At 39.1% G+C, this 16,363-nt stretch overlaps 1 protein-coding gene across 8 annotated transcripts in view; it reads right to left on the bottom strand.

The window, feature by feature from the left end:
• Positions 1 to 16,363, bottom strand: part of LOC122553706 (gephyrin) — a 537,285-nt gene that overhangs the window by 180,088 nt on the left and 340,834 nt on the right. For 6 of the 8 annotated variants that reach the window (XM_043697923.1, XM_043697929.1, XM_043697921.1 and 3 more), the window contains one exon: positions 4,302 to 4,358. The exons of the other annotated variants lie outside the window; for them this stretch is intronic. In XM_043697923.1, coding sequence (XP_043553858.1) covers positions 4,302 to 4,358 — 57 coding nt within the window. The remainder of the gene's footprint in view (positions 1 to 4,301; positions 4,359 to 16,363) is intronic. 8 annotated transcript variants of the gene reach the window in all.

Below are 16,363 nucleotides of genomic sequence, written 5' to 3'. Positions count from 1 at the left end.
GCATAATTGAGATTACCAACTAGTTTTTTTGTACATTTCGGTGGGACATTCAAGTGAGGGAGACCAACTAATCCCTAATCCTAATTTTACCTCACCTACCTACATTCAAACCACATGCAGTGACAATTACCACATGCTAGTCCAACATGTTCCCTGAGGCTAAGATATTGACCTTTATGTCTTCCAATAGTCAGTTAAGGTTAATTACATATAAAGTGGGAATGCAGGTGAGATGACAGTAGCAATGATATTTTGTAATTTAAAAACTGCAGCCATACATTGCTCCTTCACATCATTTCCTTATAGCCACTTAGCAGATTGTGACAGAATCATGCAATCTACAATTGTACTGAGGCAAATTAAACTCTGTCACCCATGTAAGATAAAAAATTCTTGCAAGGGAGTAAAACATGGATGTTCTTTTGTGACAAAAACAACAGCAATGAGAAAGACCATGCGTGCCCTCTGGCTAAAATGGCTGCTGCTATGCTTGATACGAAAAAGCAGACTAACATGTGGGCAATAAATCTTCATAACAAATGTTAAAAACACATATTGGGTTTATAGCCAAGTAGCATCTAATTTAGTTGCAAATTTATATGAAATCAAATTGATAGGTGAGCTCGAATGCTCAACCAAGATTAATCAAAATTAATATTAAACTGCTCACTAAGTTATTAGAGAACTGGAATCTAAAGCTGATTACAAGGTGACAGTATACTGAAATCAGAAGTACAGAGTATAAGCTTGTGCAGATCATGGTCAGATTAGTGCAGTCCAGCCATTTCTATTTGTCAAAGCTTTTAAAAATATATCCGTGGGTTAATTTTATAGCAACTTTAGTGTCTATGCTTTAATTTAGCAAGCTACAAATGTGATGTCATGCGCTAGTATCCAGGAGATTCCATGCAATCGAAATGGGAGAAGACTGTTGTGAGCGAATCAGGGATACCACAGAACAATTAATGGGATCAGCTCTCGTTAGTGAAATGCAAATAGATTTTTAAAAATAAATTTTTAAATTTATTTTTAAATTTATGGATAATTTTTCTATGTGATGCCTTAGTTTTTATACCAGATTTGGTTTTAGAAGCATCCGAAAAAATGTGAATCGCACAACACAGAAGTCTCAGTCATGCCCTAAACTGACCATTTTTGAAAATTCCAAATCACATAAACACAAGCAACAGCAAAGTCTATGTGCCAGATTTCCATGAAATGGAAAAATAACACTAAAATAACAATATTCAACCTTGTATGGGTTTTCCTTATATTTTGAGCTTCCTTGGAATTTAGAATCACGGCAAGATATAGTATAGGAAAGGTCATTTAGTTCATCACACCTTGTCCCTGCTTTTTAGTAGAGCTGTCCCATTACTCCTACTTCCCTGCTTGGTCTCCACAGCCTCAGAAATGTTTTTTTCTCTCTGATAGTTACCCAGTTTCTTTACAAACGCATGATTGACTCTGCTTTTACAAGTATTTTGGGCAATAGCTCACTGTGTAAAAGAAATATCAACTTATGTCTCCTCTGGATCTTTCATTAATCATGTTAAGTTTGTGTCCTCTCATTACTGACCTTTCTGCTCACCGGAAATTTTTTTTTCCTCACCAAAACTGTTCATGAATTTCAACACCTCCATTAAATTTAATTTTCACATTCTCTGCTGTAAAGAGTACAGCTTCATCGTGTTAGCTATTTTCCACTGAGTTTTCTTTAGATTAGATTAGATTAGATTACATTACATTACAGTGTGGAAACAGGCCCTTCGGCCCAACAAGTCCACACCGACCTGCCGAAGCGCAACCCACCTATACCCCTACATTTACCCCTTGCCTAACACTACGGGCAATTTAGCATGGCCAATTCACCTGACCTGCACATCTTTGGACTGTGGGAGGAAACCGGAGCACCCGGAGGAAACCCACGCAGACACGGAGAGACTGTGCAAACTCTACACAGGCAGTCGCCAGAGGTGGGAATTGAACCCGGGTCTCAGGCGCTCTGAGGCAGCAGTGCTAACCACTGTGCCACCGTGCCGCCCGTAATGTATAAACAGTTGTGATTAAAAATACATTTGTCTTTTATGTGCATAAGTTTAATTTATCCTACTTTCTCTGCATTGCACATTACACTATTAAGCCTTAGCTATCATTCAAGCAGGTACAGCTTTCACAGGACTATTTCATTCAGTAAATGGATAAGAAAATAGTGAAACATAAGTTGCACATTCTCGTAATTAAGTACTACTGAAAATTCCAAGCTGAATACACTTTCCTCGAGAATCTGTAACACCATCATGAAACCTGAACAAACTAATTAAATGTGTTCTTGCAATCACTTCTCCTGACATCAGTTTCTCAAACAATGATGATATGGCACCATGGTGCATTGCATCATCTTAACCCCTGAGGTTCCCCTCATAATTTATTATTTTTGATTAACATTTCTAACATTTCAAAATTCATTTGGTTATAATTATGAACAAAATATACAGTTAAAGGTTCCCCGAAATATCCCCTTTATTCATTGTGTGCTTCACCATGCTGTGTGTAAAACTTCATTTCGCAGTATAACTTTTTCTTCATGTAAGGGTTTAAATTTCAACAACAAAATCCCTGGGTGATAATACTGTGATAGGGTCCCAACCCTCAAACTCAGCACCACCTTCCTAACCTGCAATCTTCTTCCTGACCTCTCCGCCCCCACCCCCACTCCGGCCTATCACCCTCACCTTAACCTCCTTCCACCTATCGCATTTCCAACGCCCCTCCCCGAAGTCCCTCCTCCCTACCTTTTATCTTAGTCTGCTGGACACACTTTCCTCATTCCTGAAGAAGGGCTCATGCCCGAAACGTCAATTCTCCTGCTCCTTGGATGCTGCCTGACCTGCTGCGCTTTTCCAGCAACACATTTTCAGCTCTGATCTCCAACATCTGCAGTCCTCACTTTCTCCTTCACTGAGGTTAAGTTCAACACAGTTCTAACTGATAGCAGTGAACTCACACGTCAGAACTAAAGTTTGAAATTTCTGTCTGCATAATACCATACAATCAGTGATGTAATTATTCAGTGAGCTATGAGAAGGCCAAATCAATTTAGTTTCAACAAGGTATTTTAAGGTGAAGGGGAACAAAAAAACATCATAGTAACATCCTATGATAGATAAATTAGATATTCTTTCGAAGCAACAAGGTCAATTTTAACTTGTCAAGATCAGTGTCAATACATCATAAATGGGATTGCCTGTCAACACTGTCACTGTCACAATAACAGAGAACTACCACTGTGGCCTCCAGAAATCAATATTCGAATGCACAAACTGGGGCCCTTTGACACACACAATATCCTGTGATTTGCTGGTAGCAGCATTGGCTGTACATTTCCCAACTAATCTTCCTCACAATACAAGTCTGGTGGCCCTTTCAAAGGAATAAATTGGGCATGGAAGAAAGGAGGGAATATCAAATTAATCTGAGGAGGAGTGGTTCTACAGCACCCTCTGGAGCCATCGCTATTTACCTAAATAGTCATCAGTGAAACACCATGATCAGATAAAGACATTTCAACTACTTAAAAGAAATGGCTATGATGATAACATTTCTGAGCATTTTCATTTGAATATAACCATAAAACAACTTGGTGTTGTTATTTAATAAATATCAAGTTGTTATTCTTGTTTGGTTCCCAACATGTTTTGTTAAGGCAAAAAGGATCAATGAATTAAAATGCCTGAAGAAAGATGATCAAGATATTTTCTATAATAAATTGCAGCTTTAAGTTTTGATAACCTTCAGTTTCAGGGAATGAGGAACATTGTGTCAAGTTGCTAAACCTAGTGCTGACAAATAAGATAAGCAGCTGCGCATTTTTATGTCTAATAAGTAATCTACCAATTTTGTTACTTGAAACTTTAACAGATGTACGTTAAAATAATATCTTTTACATTCATTTAGTAAACAAGCTGCATGAGAATATCAGAAAATGAAACAAAGGGAAAGAGCTTGTGATAAAAACTATCAAACAGCAGAGAAGCTGGAAAGATAGAGAAGGCATAACAGAGAAGTAGGAACACCACATTTTCTTCAATTTCTAAACACAAATAAGTAACATTAAACTCAACGTGAAAATAATCGTTATATAGGGACTACTGCAAAGTATGAAAAGCAATGAAGCCAAAAATTGCAAGTTTGGGGAAAAAATGGGAGGCAGTAGAGAAAGCAAATACGAAATGCTGAAGCATAATTTGAGAGAGAGAACTGTGTAAACAAACTTGTAGAAAGTTTGTGAACATATTTACTTTGAGAGATCCGCCTCTACTAGCAACTCCTTTCGCATCATCCGCCCTTCGAAGTTGCTACATTGGGGTGGGGTGGGGGAGGGGGAGGAGAAGTGTTAAAGACAGAAGAACGAAGAAATGTGAACTTAAAAAACAAATTACGTGACTGTTCAAAATATGCAAGACATCTCATGCAAACATTTCAATATCCCAGCTATCTCCATATGATTACCATACAGCATTGCCAACCACTTAAACACTACTTTATGACAGACAGGACAATTTTAAATGACAGACCAATTAAATGGTTTCTTTAAACAAAGTACAGCAACACAATGACAAAGACTTGTGATGTAAATGCCCATCGGAAGACTTTTATTACAAAGAAGTCACTGTCGACATCTTGTTGAACTGTCCAATTGAAACAATCCTAACATAAATGTTATTGAAAAGATGAGAAAAAAATCAAGTTGGCAACACTGTGGAGGTGCAGGTCATAAAATGCAAAATATGTATTTAATCATTCCTGTTATTGTATTAAAGGAAATTAACATTATGTGTTCCAGTTTGAACTAGAAGTTGAAGGTCTAAATCCTTTTTAGCAAAATTAGCTAAAATACCATTTAAATGTTATTGAAAAGGTAATAGTAATGTATAACACTTTGTATTTTTCAATTAAACGACAAAGAATGGTATTTGCTTTTAGTCCACAATTCAAAGACCCCTCTGTGATGCCAAATTAACAGTGATTGAAGGACACAAAGTCAAACTGATTAGCAATGAGAACAGCCTTGGTTTAGGAATAATAGTTTGATCCTGGAGAAAGCCATGGCTAAAAAGGATTTACAAAAAAAATCTTTACTGTCTTTATATTTGAAAACAAGAATACAAACTTAGAAAACTAAATGAATGCCATTATTTTTATGCAGTGTCCCTTGGAGAAGGGGGTTTAATTTGCTTTCAATATGATAGTTCATGCTATCAAACACAATTTGAATAAAGCCAAGCAATGTTTTTTATGATAGTAAGGGATATATAAATCCAACAGCACCGAAAAAGGTGTGCCAGAATCAAATTCTCGTGTGTCAAATTTAAGGGCTATTCATCATTAGAGTCTGTGGCTAACATCATTGCCAGAATACTTAGAATTTTGCAAAGAATTTCAACTCTAGGACTGAAATTTATGCGCTCATGTGCACCAGAATTAGAAACACTACTATGGTTTTGAACAAACATGAAGGTGACAGAAATATCAAGTTGAAGGGTGGCATGTTCCCAAAACACTACAGTTAATTGTATACTTGCAGTAACAAAACCAGAATGATATTTTCATGCAGCTCCCCACAACTCAGACTGCTGAAAGACTTTGATGGTCTAAGTTTCATTTGCTTGGCTGTGAATTTCCTTGTAGATGTTTATACTTCATCAGAACAATTCTGTTTATTTATGCTTTTGCAATTCTCTTACTAGACTTCCAGTGTACAATGGTCGGGTGGAAGCAGCTTCAAGAACATTCTTCAGTAAATACGAATAATATAAAAACTGATGGGTTTTTTTGTAGTGATTGTACCTAATCAAGAAAATGTTCTATTTCATTTTGTGATTAAAAACATGCAGAACAGAGAAATAGAATATCAAAACCTTGGCAATCTCCAAACCTCTAGTGTAAAGGAACTGAACAAATCTACACATTCCATTATACGAGAAGAAATCAGAAGGTGAACCAAGTAGAATTCATAATCTGAATATGGCCAACCTAATTTTATTATTGATCAGTTCTTTCCTTTCTTCTTCCCATAATCAGAAAAAAAACCAATTATGGCCTAATTGAGAGAGCCAAAACAAATCTCAAAGGAATGATTATCCTCTCCCTAGAGCTGGCAAGGAGGATGCTGAGAAGACCAAATAATTGGGCAAGTTGAGTCCTTTCTTAATGTCTAGGCAATTAAATACTGAATGAAAGGGTCTATGGACAATGTTTTGGACTTGTCACCAATTAATGTCATTAAATGGTCAATCAGCAGCCATGTAAGAGGCTCCATTTACCCGAGACCCAAGTACTCGCCTTCCCAGCAGATGGGAAATGTGACTGGATTCTCAGAGAAATCTGTCTGCCAGGTTGAAAGGGGAGAGGGCCTCTCTTGCCTCTCTCTTTTGCTTAATATGGGTCAATGAGGAATGGAACATCAAGGGAGTCACTGCCAAAGACCAACTCCTATTCTTGCCACCAAGTCTCCTTGCGTCAGAGACTGGAGAGACCTGAGAGAGAAATACTTAGCTTCTCATTATTTAGGCTCCAAACTGTGAGGTTGTGGTGATGATCTTGAGGACCCAAAGCTGACTGGCTTCTGAGGGCCAGCAACTTTTAATATAATGAACTTCAGGGTCAAGGTCCGCGATTTGCTGAGAAGTTTGCTTTAATGGGTGGGGAGTCTGAATGTGCCTGCTCCTATACTTACTGAAAAGAGCATTAGAACATGGAACATAGAACAATACAGCACAGAACAGGCCCTTCGGCCCACGATGTTGTGCCGAACATTTGTCCTAGCTTAAGCACCCATCCGTGTACCTATCCAATTGCCGCTTAAAGGTCGCCAATGATTCTGACTCTACCACTCCCACAGGCAGTGCATTCCAGGCCCCCACCACTCTCTGGGTAAAGAACCTACCCCTGACATCCCCCTTATACCTTCCACCCTTCACCTTAAATTCATGTCCCCTTGTAACACTCTGTTGTACCCAGCGAAAACATTTCTGACTGTCTATCTATTCCTCTGATCATCTTATAAACCTCTAGCACTAAACATGGATGACTTTGTTAGATAACAGAAGTGCTTGCCAAAAGAAGAAGAGAAACAGTTTCATAAATCCTCTTTAGTAAGCATTTCTTTTTAAAAAACTAGCAGCATAACACCGTACTGGCAGAAATGCAAAAATATGGCGATGAGAAATCTTTTTGAGCTGCTAGAATGAATCTGGTGAAACTACTTCCACAACAGAGGCAACATCATTAGACCGCAGAAGCTCTGAGTTCAAGCCCCACTCCAGGACTTCTTAGCTATAGAAGGAGAGATGCCAATGCCATGCAGAGAGTCAAAAAATCCTTGTAATTCTTTCCCACACTTCACCAGAGGGAACAGAAAAGAGTGAAGACAAAAAATAAACAAACAAACTCCCGCAGTTCTGTTAGGGATGGGATTCCAGGAAAAATGGAGGCAAAATGAAATAGAGGTAGACAACCCTTTATCTGAAGTCCGAAAAGCTCCAAAGTCCAAAGGTTTTTTCTCATTAACCAGGTTGTTTGGCATGCACACTCGCTCGATGCGTGTTACTCAGATGCGATGTGTGGGGGTGTGGCCCAGTACTGGCAGGCCTCAATTTTGTTTCAGGGCCCGTTTTGTTCACAGTAAGTCTATTCTTTGGAAAGATATTTAAAAATTTCACCATCAAACTGCCACTTATTCCGAAATTCAAAAAATTCTGAATTCCAAAATCCAGCTGGTCCCGAGGATTTCAAATAAAGGATTGTGTACCTTTATTTCCATGCCAGAATGATGGGTGATTTGGAGTCAAATTTGCATGTGGAAATATTCCCATCCATATTCGCCCTTTGCCTTAGCTGCCAGAGACTGTAGGTTTAGAAGATACTGTCGCAAAAGCTTTGAATAGTTGATACATCTATTAAAAGTTATAAACTGAAACTGAATTATGGCAGTAGTGTGGGGAGTGAATGGTGAATTGGGTACTGATCTAATTGGCTATTTTGCTGTAGATGCTATTGCACTTGTAGTGTTGTTGGGGCTGCGCTCATCCAGGCATGTGGACAATGTTCCATCATATTCCTGTACCTTGTAGATGGTGACCAGGCTTTAAAAAGCAGGGGATGATGACAGGTGTTCATGAGGCATTCACTCATAGCCTTCATTATCCATAGTACTTATGTTGCTAGTTCCAGTGTGTTTGTTGACAGTGGTGATTTCCCAGGATGTTGATAGCATGGGACATATTGATGGCAATACCACTAAATGTTATAGAATGATGGTTAGACTGTTTCTTGTTGCAGATGCTCCAAATAATACTTGCTACTTATCAGCCTAAGGTTGAATGACATCCAGATTTTGCTCAATGGAAGCATAAATTGTTTCATTGTTTGAGGAAAGGAAATGCACATTGCAATCATCAGCAAACATTTCCACTTCCGACCTTATGGAGGGAAGGTCATTGATGAAGCAGCTGAAGTCGGTTTGGCCGAGGCCATCACAATGAAGAACTAGCCAGAAAACCCAGGTTGAAATCCTCTTTGCTCTAATGGTGTGGAACAACATCTCTGAACATGTTGATTAGAAATTACCTATAATGAAGAATCCATGCAGTGACGAGTTCTGAGAGCACCATTACCTTCCTTAATGCTCATTATTCCCAGTTCTTCTTGACTCTCTTTGTATGAAAACTCCTTGATGCCACACCTGGTCAAATACTATTTTGATGCCAAGGATGGTCCCTCTCAGTTCACTGAGTTGAGCAATCCTGATAGAATTCAAACTATGCATTAGTGAACAGTTACTGATAGGTAATTGCCATTTGATAAAACTGTTGATGATACCTTCCACCATTCTGTCAATAACTCAGGCTGATGGACAGCAATTGGCTGAATTGGAATACTCTTTTTTTTGTGGACACCACATGTTGAATAGTGTTGCAGCTATATTGGAACAATCCATTTCAACTTTGCCAGCATTTTTGGTTCCCACCACAAACTCAATTTCCTCGTCATATGCTCCATCACTCTCCCTGGCAACTGAGTTTGAACCAGACTAAAACACCGGTATCCTGTTTGAGTGAACTGAATTTTAAATGCCAATACTTTCCATTACCGGAATTACTTCCTCAGCTCTTTATAATATTGGTCATTTCTGATTTTGCCTCAGATCACCTGCTGCCAAAACCATTATCCATGTCTTTAGCATCTCTAGATGTGATTGCTCCAAGGATCTACTCAGTGGCCTACCATTTTACAACCTCTATAAACTTGAGTTTATCCACATTCTGCTGTACAAAACCTAGCTTGCAACAATTCCACTCATTCATCATCCCTGTACATGTTGAACTACACTGACACTTGCACCACCTTTTAAAATTCCCTTCCTCTTTTTTTTAATCTCTCTTTCTAACAATCTCCAGCCCAACAACCTTCCAACATTTCTGCTCGTCACTGATTCTGGCGCTTCCTAGATTTTCATATTTTAACCAATTTCTAGCAATTCACTTCGCTGTTTAGATCCAAAGCTCTAAATTTCCTCCCAAGATTTTTCTAACCACTCTATTCTAAAGTGATCTTTCAAACTATCCCCTTGGATAAAGCTTTTGCTAACTGTTCTAATATCTCCATCTGCAGCTCAGTATCAAATTTTATTTGATGCTAGGACCACGCATTGGCATGTTTCAGTATGTTAAACATGTCATATACAGACAAATTGTTGTTGTCTTAATATATACAGGACTCTGAAATGAGTGACTGCATTCAAATATTTTTAATAATTTATCAACAAAACTGAATTTGTCTGATATTATCACACCATGATGCATTGTACATAGTTCCAATCTGTTAAATTTCTCTAGCAGTTGTCCAAATATTACACAATTGCTCAACAATCTGAATAATCTATTTCTACTGATCTTCCCAACTGCTTGGAAACTTATTTGATTCAATAGTCTTTGAATTTATAGGTAGAATACTCAGAATGTTTGAAAGTACATCTCCATTTCATTGTTTCTAATTTAAATATTGGGATACACATTCAAGGGCCAAAGAAAAATGTTTTAAGAAAAAAGTGTTTCAGCAAAAATGATGACCAGCAAGTTGAAATAGCTACTGGTACAATTTCGACAGGTTTTGAGGAGTAGATGGGATCTTGAAAATCTGACAGGGATCGTTTCTTCGTGTTTGTAAATGATACAGATGTATCACAGGAACAGAGTGGGTAAGTTGATGGGCAGGCCAGATGAGACTATAGTCTTCTCACATATAATTTGTGACTACAGCTGTATCATATTTTTAATTTGCATTTCAGTAACCTAGAATCTGAAAGATGTTTCTTAGCACACTTATACTGAATTTTACCTTGGTATCAGGCTACTGCCAGAGTTGGGAACATGGAATCAACAAAAGAAACCCTGGCAACCAATTTTCAGATGAGGTCCCAGAATCTGAATTAACTGGACATGAAAAGAAAACTACTGTATTAGTTATTGTCTGTACTTGCAAGAATTTGAGGCAGCTGGAAAATGAACTGAAAGGTACCTAAACTAGGAATTTCAAGTGTCGTGGGGATAAGATTACAAAAATTTTCAGTAAAGATTTTCATACACTATTTGGAATAGTGGTGATATTCTTCTGGGCAAACTGTATATCTGTTGCAACGCAATCATTTTCTACAATCAGCAAAGTCACACAGCGAGTTAAAAAGTGGCCAATGTCTTCATATGCAAGACAACCAAAATTTCTGTTTTAAAACAAAAAAAACTTTCTTCAAATTGATTTGTTGATTTTTCTCTGGCATTAACACCAGGACTCAATATCAGGTGCAATATTCAAGTGAGGCAGCGTTAGACAATTAGAAATCAGGCTAGGGAAAGGTGAAAGGGAGATTTGTGAATGAGGATAAAGGTGACGGACAAGAAAAAGATAACTGCGAAGGGGAGCAAGCAGAGAGAAGAGAAGGATAAGGATGACACATGGAGGTCAGAGAGGGGAAAAATATTGTGAATAAAAGATCAAAGAGCAAAGAAAATTACAGCACAGGAACAGGCCCTTCGACCCTTCAAGCCTGCGCCAATCCACATCTTTTATCTAAACCTGCCGCCTATTTTCTAAGAGTCAGTATCTCTCTGCTTCCTATCCATTCATATATCTGTCTAGCTACAGAGGAACCTCGATTATCCGAATATTAATCCGAACAAGATTTCAAGGTCCCATAAAAACATTACATCGAAGAGGGAGGTGAATTTGGTTACCTGTACTGAAGAACATGCGAAAACGCTGGCAAAAACAACATCTTTTCCAGCAGTTTCCCTACCACTGACATCAGGCTCACCGATCTATAATTACCTGGATTATCCATGCTACCCTTCTTAAACAAGTGACAACATTAGCAATTCTCCAGTCCTCCGGGACCTCATCCGTGTTCAAGGATGCTGTAAAGGTATCTGTTAAGAACCCAGCTGTTTCCTCTCTCCCTTCCCTCAGTAACCTGGGATAGACCCCATCCGGACCAGGGACTTGTCTACCTTGATGCCTTTAAGAACACCCAACACTTTCTCCCTCCTTAAGCCGACTTGCCCTAGAGTATTCAAACATTTATCCCTCACCTCAACACCCATCATGTCCCTCTCCTCAGTGAATACTGATGCAAAGTACTCGTTAAGAATCTCACCTATTTTCTCTGACTCCATGCATATCTTTACTCCTTTGTCCTTGAGTGGGCCAATCCTTTCTCTACTTACCCTCTTGCTCCTTATACATGAATAAAAGGCTTTGGGATTTTCCTTAGCCCTGTTTGCTAAAGATACCTCATGACCCCTTTTAGCCCTCTTAATTCCTTGTTGCAGATTGCTCCTACATTCCCGATATTCTTCCAAAGCTTCCCGACCACTGAGATTTGGGTAAGAAAGGTAAGGGGATAAAAGAGTAGGAAAGGAGAAAGAGTCAAAACCAGGACAAGAGTCAGGTGTGTGGCCAGGCGAAGGAGAATGGAAATAGTTGCTATTCCAAGTCTGGAAGTTCCCAGTCACATAGTGATCATCGGCCGTCTACTTGGATCCTTGGGTCTTATGTTCCAGTCTAGACTAATTCTGCCTTACTTACTGTTGCCACATGCTGTGAAAATTGCTCTATCAAACAAAGTACCAAAATTTCCAGATCTCTCTCCTGCAAATGACAGCCTTCCTTTGTACCAATCTAGTCATCTCACATTAAGCAGCTTTTGCCATGTAAAAGAACCAATCACAGAGGATTCTGTACCCCACATTCTCTACTAGTTAATACGAGCAATTTATCTGTTTTGCCAATAAATCCAAATGTGCAACATAAATAGTAACACAGTGACATTGACCTTTGAGACACTGTATTGAACTCCATTTAATTTGTTGCAGCTTTCAAGGCAGCTACTCTTTGCTTTCTACGATGGCATTAGCTTCTGATTTACTGCAACCTCCCCCTAACCTTCTGTGACCAAATTGTAAAATTACTCACAAGAGCATCAAACATAACTAACATCTTCAACTACTGATTGATGGGCTGAATAGGTAATGTGGCCAAGAACAGAATTATTTATTTTGGTTTGGAACCAAATTAAAATTTTCACATTGAGATAATATTCAATACATTCCACTTGGGAAATACAGCATGGAATTTTAAAACATCAAACCACATTTTGCCAAACTAATTATTAAAATTATGACTTTGAACTGTTGTTTCTCTTTTTTTGTTCTTTTTACCCTCCGTTGTCCACCTTTAATGGCCCTTGAACAGAATGGTTTGTGAGGCTACTCAATTAGTTGTCAACAACATTGCTGTGGATCTGCAGTTATATGTAAGTAATATTTCCCTCCTGAAGGAACAGTAGCAAACCAGCTAGTTTTTACACCAGTCAGGGATAGACTAGGAGACAGTGAGGTCTGCAGATGCTGGAGATCAGAGCTGAACATGTGTTGCTGGAAAAGCGCAGCAGGTCAGGCAGCATCCAGGGAACAGGAGAATCGACGTTTTGGGTATAAGCCCTTCTTCAGGAATGAGGAAAGTCGAAGAAGGGCTTATGCCCGAAACGTCGATTCTCCTGTTCCCTGGATGCTGCCTGACCTGCTGCGCTTTTCCAGCAACACATTTTCAGCATAGACTAGGAGACACCATACAGTGGGCAATTTGGTCCATTGAGTCTGCTTCAAAATTTAATGAGGTCATGGCTGATCTAATAATCCTCAACTCCACTTTCGAACCTCTTCCAATAAATATTGATTCCCTTACCAATTAAAAAATCTATGCCTGGGCAATGCCTTGCTCTGAGATAATGCCCTCTGGTTGTAGACTCTAGGATAACCATAAGAATACCTAATGATCCAAGTCTCTACAGCTTATGTGGTAAACAATTCCACAGATTCACTACCCTCACATAAGAAATTCATAACTCATCTCTTAGATTAGATTAGATTAGATTAGATTAGATTAGATTAGATTACTTACAGTGTGGAAACAGGCCCTTCGGCCCAACAAGTCCACACCGCCCCGCCGAAGCACAACCTACCCATACCCCTACATTTACCCCTTACCTAACACTATGGGCATTTTAGCATGGCTAATTCACCTGATCTGCACATCTTTGGAGTGTGGGAGGAAACCGGAGCACCCGGAGGAAACCCACGGAGACACGGGGAGAACGTGCAAACTCCACACAGTCAGTCGCCTGAGGCGGGAATTGAACCCGGGTCTCTGGCGCTGTGAGGCAACAGTGCTAACCACTGTGCCACCCGTGCCACCCACTGTGTTAACTCAGTTATCCCTTGTTCTGAGATTATGCCCTCTGGTCCTAGATTCTCCCAAAAGGGGAAATAAATCTTTCCACATCTACCCTGTCAAGTCCCCTAAGAATCTTGAATGTTTCAATAAAGTCACCCACCCCATTCTTCTAAATTCCAATGAGTAGTTGTCATAGTTTATATTTCATGCTAATTTTCATTCCAATACTCAAATCTTGTTATGATGACCAACATACAGTGTGTCTTCTTGACTGCCTGCTGCACTTGCACCTTTAATTTCAGCAGTTGGTGCAGAAGGACATCTAAGTCTCATTGAACAACCCTCCTCTCAATTTACAGCCATTCAAATCATGTGCCTTCCTATTTTGCTACTGAAGTGGATAACGTCACTTTTATTCATATTATACTGCATCTGCCATGCATTTGCTCACTCACTCAAACTGTTATCTTCTTTGCTTTTTGTACTTTAGACTGCTATTTACCAATCTAAAGATGGTTTTTAACAGTCTTATCAATTCATTCTACCATCTTTTAAGAATTGCGTAGGTGAATGAAGGCATTGTCAACGACATGTAAAATTAATGTTGATTTTGGCACCAAAAGGAAGGTTCTGCACCCTAACTAAATTAAATTAAATTTACCTTAAATTCCACCAGCTGCCATGGTGGGATTTATAGCCAAGTCGTCAGAGTAATGGCTTCTGGTTTACCAATCCAGTGACTAGCCCAGCTGGGACAATGTACTGGGAGTCCCTCACTATCAGCACTGTGAGCTACCTACAGCATTTGAACTGCATGATCAAGAAGACGGCTCACCACCATGTTCTCAAGGTAATTAGGGATGGGCAATAAATGTTGTCCCAGTCAGTAAAATTTACATCCCATGAAAGGAAAAAAAAAATTCCAAAATACATTCACCATCAGTCTGAAGCCCCATTTGGAAAATCATCACACAGAATGAATTAAAAGCGCTACTTCGACAATGTTAACATGTAATGCATGAGAAACTGTAAATTACTAGATGTACCTAATTGAAGAGATTTAAACCAGTAGCTACGGGCAGAATTGACACAGGCTTAGGAAATGGCATCATATTCAAGGACTTTGGAGAGGAAAGGGAAATTAGGAATGGGGAAGAACTGACAAAGAAAGAGGAATCTAGGATTACAGTTGCATCACACCATAAATGTTTGCTATAAATTCTGTGTCTTATTATTGAGTTCTCCACGATCACCTGATGAAGGACCGACGCTCTGAAAGCTAGTGTGCTTCCAATTAAATCTGTTGGACTATAACCTGGTGTTGCGTGATTCTTAACAATGAGGTATGGAGGTGACTAAGTGATTAAAACAATCAGAAATATACTGCTGAACTGGTCTGAGACTAAACTAATGTAAATTTGATAGTGCAAATGACCTGAGAAAAGCTCTTCCAAGGGTTGGAAGGAGGAAGACGTGATGTTGGAATTTAGAAAGTGAATGTGGGAAGCTATCAGATACGACTTCATCTATGATGGAGTCAATGGGAGTAGAGACATCACACAAAAGCATATAGGTGTGGCCACATATATGGAAAAGGGTTTATACAAAGGATGTGGGACAATAAAAGGTTCGTAAAATCAGAAGAAAGAGGACAAGATGAGTTGAAACAGAAAATGAATCATCAAGGATGAGGCTTCACTCAGTGCAAAGGATGACAGAGGAAAAGGACAATAAATTAATGAGAAATTCAAATGGAGATTAAGTAGAGTTGAGGATTTTAAAGAAGAAACATAAAAGTTGGAACGAGTTAAAGTGCTCAAGGAAGAGAAGGTGACTAAGGAGGAAGAGAATCTGAGATCAGGATCAAGATTTGGCAAATGCAGCAGGGTATCTGGAGGCAAATGTTCGCAGGTAAAGGGACAGCTGGAAAATGGGAAGCCTTCAGAAATGAGATAACAAGAATCCAGAGAAAGTATATTCCTGTCAGGGTGAAAGGGAAGGCTGGTAGGTATAGGGAATGCTGGATGACTAAAGAAATTGAGGGTTTGGTTAAGAAAAAGAAGGAAGCATATGTCAGGTACAGGCAGGATAGATCGAGTGAATCCTTAGAAGAGTAAAAGAAAGTAGAAGCATACTTAAGAGGGAAATCAGGAGGGCAAAACGGGGACATGAGATAGCTTTGGCAAATAGAATTAAGGAGTATCCAAAGGGGTTTTACAAATATATTAAGGACAAAAGGGTAACTAGGGAGAGAATAGGGCCCCTCAAAGATCAGCAAGGCGGCTTTTGTGTGGAGCCACAGAAAAGGGGGGAGATACTAAATGAATATTTTGCATCAGTATTTACTGTGGAAAAGGATATGGAAGATAGAGACTGAAGGGAAATAGTTGGTGACATCTTGCAAAATGTCCAGATTACAGAGGAGGAAGTGTTGGATGTCTTGAAACGCATAAAAGTGGATAAATCCCCAGGTCCTAATCAGGTGTACCCGAGAACTCTGTGGGAAGCTAGAGAAGTGATTGCTGAGCCTCTTGCTGAGATATTTGTATCATTGATAGTCACAGGTGAGGTG

This window comes from Chiloscyllium plagiosum, chromosome 10 (assembly GCF_004010195.1).
Source record: "Chiloscyllium plagiosum isolate BGI_BamShark_2017 chromosome 10, ASM401019v2, whole genome shotgun sequence".
Classification (NCBI taxonomy): domain Eukaryota; kingdom Metazoa; phylum Chordata; class Chondrichthyes; order Orectolobiformes; family Hemiscylliidae; genus Chiloscyllium; species Chiloscyllium plagiosum.
This window is presented reverse-complemented; position numbering and strand designations above follow the sequence as displayed.